At 33.2% G+C, this 8,187-nt stretch overlaps 1 protein-coding gene across 1 annotated transcript; it reads right to left on the bottom strand.

Annotated features, from left to right (window-relative positions):
* On the bottom strand, positions 1,005-3,866 carry LOC104750076 (receptor-like protein 12). Its single transcript, XM_010471822.2, has one exon. It carries the CDS (start codon positions 3,864-3,866, stop codon positions 1,005-1,007), a length of 2,862 nt encoding a protein of 953 aa, XP_010470124.2.

Here is an 8,187-nt window from a genome sequence, read left to right as displayed (position 1 = left end):
ATTGTAAATAAAGTTAAAAATCTAATCTTAGTTTTTATATTTACTTAATAACCTTGCTTAATATTTTTATCAATGATTACAGATTTTGGCATATCATGAGAGAAGATCTAAGATAGTTTTATCATACATTGTAAAAATTCAATGTTATAGTTATTAGTTGTTCTTTTTGTAAAACTATTTTATCACTAATCATTCTTAATACATCTCTTTTTCAATTAATGTATGTGAAGTTGTTGGCTTTTGGAGAGTACAACTACAAAACTCCCAAAAACTATTATTTAAAGGGTTAACTAATCTAAGTTTTGTGCCCTACATATTTGTAAGTTGTTCCACATTATGGTAATTGTATCATTAAAATAATTGTGGTAAAATTAAAATAGAAAATGCCAAATTAAAGCTTATAATAAATTGGAACAACAACATAAGAGTATCTCATGAGCACAAGAGGTTCAACGATAATTAGTGTCAACAACTCAATAACAATTTGCCATGACGTAAAATTAATGGTTTCGAATTACAAGCAGTCTCACCTATGAAAGCTTTGGGTTACAACAATTCTCATCTAACTTGATTTACAACAATTCTCATTCTGGGCAAACTCCATCGCCGAAAAGGTGGTGTTTGAGATTTGGCAATAACCAATGAATTTGTCTGTTTTTTTCAAGAGTAAAATATTGAGCAAGATTAGAATTTCCATGCCTTAATGTTGGAGTTTTGTTTTGATGAGATCATGCATTTATATTGAGGGTGAGATAATTAGATAAACTAAACTACTATAGTCTCTTTAGTTTAGTTTATTAAAAAAAGAAAATTCATTTAAGGTTTACTTAGGAAACAATTTCATTTCTTTTAGAAAATATATATTTTCAATAAACCCACCACACATTCATCTTCTAGTAACACACAAAATTTGATTCATCACACGTATTTTTTCCTCATGAAATACAACATAATATTTATGACATTTATACAGCAGTTTCATTGAACAGAGGTACACCTCGCCGTCATTTCTTAAACACCGGTTGGAGCACGTTCTGGTTCCCTCTTGCTTGCTTTGGCCCAAAAGTCTCCATAAACCACTGATTCTTGTATGAAGCCACTATGTAGCCCATCGCTAATCCAAATACAACTCCAAGTGCAATGCCTAAACATACTGCTATCCAACTCAATGGTTTTTCTTCTTCTTGTCCTTCTTCTTTTCTCTTTGGCAGTTCGGGTTGTGGTGGTGAAGTCGCTTTGATATCTCCACAAACATCCTTAAGGGAGTGACCATTAAGTCCGGGATTTCCCTCGTATGATGAGCAGTTTTGTCGCTGAAACTGTGTGCCTTGTGGTATGGAACCTACAAGCTGGTTATGTGAAACGTTTATCCACTCAAGAGAAGAGAGAGCCCCAAGCTCAGTAGGAATCTCACCAGAAATCTTGTTTTGTGACAGGTCTAGTGACTCGAGATTTGTCAGGTTTGCCAAAGAATATGGGATGTGGCCCGTGAATGAGTTGCTAGACATGTTGAGATTACGAAGCTCCTTCAACAAACCAATGGAAACAGGAATTTGGCCATGGAGTTTATTTCCTGAAAAATCAATGGACGTGTATATTGTAAGGACTTGATCCATCTCCATTGACACTCCTTTACTCGTCAAGATAAGTGAAGTGTAGTAACGGTATGTACGAGTGTTCCTAATGTACTCTGGTTCCATATTATAATCTCTCTCGGAGGACATCACAGTCCAGTTTACGAAGAAGTTCGAAGGCAAGGTACCGAGGAAGTCATTATGTGATACATCAATGATTTTCAAGTCAGGAAATCCAAAGAAAACCCCATCAGCGTTATGTAACGTACCGTGAAACTTGTTAGAGCTGAGGACAAGAACTTGAAGCTTTTGCAAAGAATTCAAATGGAAAGGAAACATGTTGTTGATTCTGTTTCTTCCCACATTTAGAACTTCCAAAGCAGAACAACCAATAAGAGAAGCTGGCAGTTTTCCTTCTATTCGGTTGTAGCTGACGTCAAGTGACCCTAAGTTCTTGGCGTTCATAAAGATTTCAGGAAGATGTCCGCTGAGCATATTGTTACGAAGATTTAAATCAAAAAGATAACTCATCTGAGTCTCTAAACACCAAGGAACTGACCCGTGGAGGTTATTGTCTGATAGGTCTAGGACGTACAGAGAGCGTAGTTCACATAACGATCGAGGTATCTCTCCAGTGAAGTTATTCTTAGAGCCAAGAAAATATAGAATAGACTTGGACGGGATGAAGACTGGTCCTTGAAAATAATTTGACCTTAGATCCACACTAAGGATTTGACTCCCATGATAAGCTTTGAATGATCCATTGTAACCGCTGAGAGAGTTGTTAGAAAGATTCACATCGGACAACTTTGGTAGTCTCCACAACCAGTCTGGTACTTGACCTTTGATTTTGTTGTTTGAAAGGTCTATAGACGCTACATTCCTTCGGTATTTTATGAACTCAGGGAACTCAGTGATGTTGCAGCCTGGCAAATACAACTCTTCCATTTGTGATGTAACATCTGAATCAGAAGTGATATTTGCTGTTGAGACTGGGACTCCCAAGAGTGCCAACAATATTAACTGCTTCAGAGGCAAGAAGATGTGTAAGTCAACTGGACTGACTTTATTGTAATCGTTACGGTTAATAATCTTAATATATTGTATATTAGGTAACATTGAGATATTCTCAATCCCAACGAGGTCTTGGTGTTGGCTATAATCCAAATAGATGTGGGTCAATGAAGGTATCTTGACTAGGGAAGGAAGGGTGGCTCCCGTGAAAAAATTCTCACACACACCAAAATAAATTAATTTGGAGAGTTGGCTAATGTTTGGTGGGAAAGAACCAGTGAACTGATTGGAAGAGAGAGCGAGTGAACGTAGTTGGGTAAAATTGAGTATTGTACTTGTCAAGTCTCCACTAAGCTTGTTTCTCTCAACATTAAAATAGGTCATTTGTTTTAGATTGCCAATAGAAGATGGGACTTCACCAACAAAACCATTTGAAGAAAGATCAAGATTAGAGAGATTAGAAAGGTTCCCAAGTGAAAACGGAATCTTTCCTAAGAACTTAGAATAGGAAAGGGTCAAAGAAACCAAATGTTTGAGGCTACCAATGGAGTCGGGTATGGTACCTGAAAAGGCTGTGCTGTAAAGGCTTATCTCTAACAATGAGTTATTTTCTTGAAACATGGGAAGGTTGCCTCTTAGATTTAGATTGTAGTCTAAGGCAATGGACTCTAACTTGGGGATCAGAAAGATACTGCTTGGAAACTCTCCGAGTAGGTTGCACTCGACAAGATGTAGCAATCTTAGAGACGACATGTTTGAAAACTCATGTGGAACTTTTGAGGAAATGTTCGAGAAGCTCATATCCAGTTCTCTAAGGTTACTCAAGTTTTGAGCAAGTAGACGAAGAAAATATTCATCAATAGCAAAAGATGAATAAGAAAGATCGAGAGACACCAACTTGGTTAGCTGAAGAAGCTTGGTTGGAGTTGGGCCTGAAAATGATGAACGGGCGAGGTTAAGTCTTTCTAGCTCCATGAGTTTATCAAAACCAGCTGGGATTGGCGAACCGGTGAAATTGTTGTAAGCCAGGTTCAAGTCACGGAGATGAAGTAGTCTGAAAAGACTACTGTTGGATAGAAATTGGCCATGGAGGCAGCTGGAACTAAGGTTTAGTCCGACAACATTGCGTGACGTAGCATCACATGTGACACCATCCCACGAGCAACAGTCACTATTATTCACCCATGATGTTGTCTTTGGATAAGAGGAGACATCAAAATAAACAAAAGTAGACCTCTGAATCCCAAACTCTTTCTTGAACTCAAGAAGAGCATCCATTTGGTCTTGATGACACAAGTGTTGTGTAGAAGAAACAAAAGTGTTTAGAAAACCTGAAACGAGGAAAACGAAACAGAAGGAACGAAGAGAGAAGCTCATTTTTTTATTAAATAAGAAAATTTTCACATTTGTGAAAAGAAAAAGCATTGGGGTAGTGATAGTATAGATTAGTGCTGCTGGTCACCATATATATTAAATAAAAAGTACAAAGCTCCATCAACTTGACGACAAAAAACAAAAAAAAATAGCTCCATCGACTTAATAGTTTGAAGCATATTAATTATTGACTCTTCCTTTCAGTAGACAAAAGCATGATTGCGACTAGTAAACTCGTTCTTGCCACCGAGAGGTCAATCTTGTTAAGAAATTTAGAAATGAATGAGAAAATGAAAATTGGAGTTTAGTGATGGGAAAAATAAAAACCAAGTGCCGTGTAGCAATTTTTGGTGATATGCTTTGCAAGTTGTCTTGTCCAATATAGCATTTCCAAAATTTGTATAATTGCGGGGTCGACAACGCGTATGGTTGTGACATCAGAAGTGATAGCATGAGAGAGAACATCTATGCTTTCTTACTTATACACTAGATTTTTTTCATTGGGTATACTGTATAGCAGTATTTTACAGTAATTTAGAACTTATAACAATGTAAAATTTGAGTATAAATAATAAAATAATTCAAAATGTAAATAATAAATTTATAGAAAACTTTTTTGTTAGCGGCTCTGATTGGTTATACTAATTGAGGTCGTTTGCAAATAAGCCGCTGCAATGTTCACACATCAAGACGATGTTTGGAGAGAGCGGTTGGAGATCATAATTGAAAAAAGAGTTTGGAAAAGGTGGTTAAAACTTAATTTTGATGGTTGCAAACACTAACTCCAATCACTTTGAAAAACCAATGTTTGCTTTTGTATAAAATTTTAGACAATTTTTATTATGTCATTTTACTCATTGTTTTTAGCATTAATTTCTTTTATCTAACGAAAAAAATAGTAAATATAATATGTATGTGCTTCGTACATAGCCATTGTCATAATACAAGTTTCCGTCGAATACAAAAAACAGTTTCTTTTTGCTCAAAAATTAGTTCTTATCTCAGAGTCAATTTTTGAAGTCCATTCATTGAATGTATTGTTTAAAATCTCCTAATTTTTTTAGTATACATGAACTACCTATATATATATTATATATCTGAAAATTTGAAGTTTTTGTTTGTAATTAAGTCAAGATTGTGATTTCAACAATAACATGTAATTTTAAATGGACGATCATGCATGTGATAATTGAATACTTTGTTATGAAATAAACATTTAGAATTTTGTTAATATCATATAGTGAATATTTAAAATCATTTAGCATGCTAAGTTGTTTGAAATATGATTTTAAGTTGATTTCTGATTTATTATAGTTGTAGGATTCATTTATCACTAAATTGTGATGCGAACGTAATGTTTTTCAATATTAAATATAAATATACCGAATATTATCATAATAAAAAATGTACATACACAATATACCATGTCGCTTTCAGCGAGTATTACGATGATTTAGTGGTCATATGGCTAAGGTTGACAGACAATCTAATAATCATTCGTTTCACACATGGATGGTCCTTACCTTTGAGAGGCCTAAAGCATTTTAGAAAATGTAGCCTTAATAGTTAGGATAAAAACTTCAAAAATAACTTTTTTATAACAAAATAAAGCAATATCTAAATTTATTTTCCAAAAAAAACATGTTCGGCATATAGTATTAGGAAAAATCTCATAAAAAACCATCAAGTAGCAATAACTTTCATCTTAAACCTCTAAACTATTATACTTCCAACTAAAATCATTAAAATATCAAATTTATTAAATCAAACCTTCAAAGTGGCAATCATGTTCGCGGACCCCCATTTTTCACTATAACTTAGTTCACTCCATCAAATAAACACTAACTACGTCCATTTTATTAATTAACATTCTTTTTCATAATATAGGATTTTAAATGTGAATAAAAAAGTAGAGACATTACAAAGTAAAAAAATGAAAATTAAACTATCAAATAAAAAGAAATCATTCCATAAAACATAAACTATTTTCATACAAAATACTTCCGGGTCATTAAAAAAATACATCAGTGTTTAAAATGCTTCTTCTTACGTATAAGTCTTTTGTTTTTGTTAACCCTAACCCCCAAATCGATTTGATTTTGGGGTTTTTTAATTTTATTTTTGTTTTAATTATTTTAATTGTTTTGTTAATAGAAAAATATATTAAAAATTACATGTGGATTATTAAACGACTGGAATTATTTTTCACTTGATACATTGAACTATTCTGCTGACGAAGTTAATTGTTTCGGTGATAAATGTGGGCCCGCAAACACAAATGCCATATTAAAGATTTGATTTAATAAATTTGACATTTTGATGGTTTTAACTAGAAGTATAATAGTTTGGAGGTTTAAATTGAAAGTTATTGCCCTTGATGGTTTTGTATGGGATTTACACAATATCTTATGTTATTTAATACCTCATATATTAATATATTTGAATTATGTTAATTATATTTAATTTACTAACAGTTATGAAAGTCGGATATTTTTTAATGAAATTCATTGGAAACTAAGAAGTGGAAAATGCTGCCAAAAATAATTAATAGTTAAAACAACTGAGAATGATATAAGCTGGAAGTTAAAAAAACATCTAGGCCACCAATGTTTATTATCAATAATATCAGATGACAAAAAAAAAGATGGTTTTTTTGGTTTTAGATTTTGCTGTTGGTTTTAAAATTAATAAATAAAAAAGCTGAAAGCATTATAATATATAAGATTCGAACATGGTAACTGGTAATTAGCGCACAACAATTTCACCTAACAACAAAACAAGATATGTTGTCGGTTGTCCCATTAGTTTACTAAATATTATGTGGCCAAAAGCTCTTGCTTTATTTGTCTTATTATGGGCAAGAGGCTTCCAAGGGCCCAAGACATCGTTTCACACAATGAATTAGACATCAAAGACTTTACAGTAGCACTTTTTTTTGGCATTTTCTATAATATACTTTTTATTGACCTTCTATTGACTCATATATAATATAATGGACTATGAACTGATTCTCAAGACAAATCATAATTTGTACAACAAGGTAGAACATAGTTAGATCAAGGAAAATGCTGGAACTTCAAGGTAGGAAGGATCTTCTTTTTGCGGTTGATGGAGCGCTTGTTTGTCTTCTTTGCAAGTTCTAATGAACTAATAAACCAATAAATAAGTGATAGCATCATCAATCACCGCAACTGATATTATACTACATATAGAGTGTCAATTATCAATAACAAATTAAGAGGATGTATTAAAATTTGTGTTTTAGTAGAGGCTGTCTTCAAATCGACCTGTCAAAGGCTTTCAACAATGTAGATTGGGTCTTCCTCTCAAACATCCTAATGGCTTATAACCTACCTGCAACATTCATCAACTGGATAAAAGCCTGTTACACGACCCCATCTTATTCATCAACTGGATAAAGGCGACTCCACGTCGGCTCCTCTGTTCACACTTGTCATGGATATCTTGTCGAAACAGCTTAATAAAGCGGCAATCTCGGGAAGTCTCCGTCCACATCCTCTTTGTGTCAATCCTCTTATAACGCACCTTAGCTTCGCTGTTGACATCCTAGTATTTTTTGATGGAAGTGAGGACTCCTTGGCTCAAATTCTGGACACCATTGCCAAGTTCAAAGACGCTTCAGGTCTAGGAATCAACTTACAAATGGTTAGGAATTCCCTTATTTAAACTAAACCAAATCAAGCTAAACCAAATCAGTAATCAAACGGTTAACCGAAATCGGCGAAAATCTAAAAGATACCCTTTAATAATATCCATAATACAAAAATCTATAAATTATATAAACTCAAAAATATTATTCCATGGTTTCACCAAGAGTGTTAGAGGAAATTATTTTTGTTTCACAAAGAATGTGGGATTAATTATTTCTACACTCAAAAAAAAAATCAAAAACTTTACGTAATTAGTATCTCCAAATGTTGTTAGTTTGTAAAAGTTAAAAACTCTTGCAAAACCAAACCAGTTTCAAGTTTCTTTCCATTTTTCCCTTTTTATATTATTACATTTTGTATTTTTTGGTTTTATTCAGTTAACTTTGGTTAATTGCGGTTATCAATTATTTGAACCAAAAATTTATTAAATACCCGAATAGTTATCTATACTAGTATTTTTGCAGCAGTTTTTGGTCAAAAATACTTTTTGGAAAATTTTTACATTTAAAGCATTGACTTTAATATTAGTTACCAAAAAATTCAAAGTTAATTAT

Source organism: Camelina sativa, chromosome 16, assembly GCF_000633955.1.
Source record: "Camelina sativa cultivar DH55 chromosome 16, Cs, whole genome shotgun sequence".
NCBI lineage: Eukaryota > Viridiplantae > Streptophyta > Magnoliopsida > Brassicales > Brassicaceae > Camelina > Camelina sativa.
Note: the sequence above shows the minus strand (reverse complement) of the source record. Positions and strands in the feature narration are given on the sequence as shown.

Excerpts from the sequence above, each read along its gene's own strand:
- LOC104750076 (XM_010471822.2), bottom strand. The coding sequence starts at position 3,866 with ATGGATGCTCTTCTTGAGTTCAAGAAAGAGTTTGGGATTCAGAGGTCT.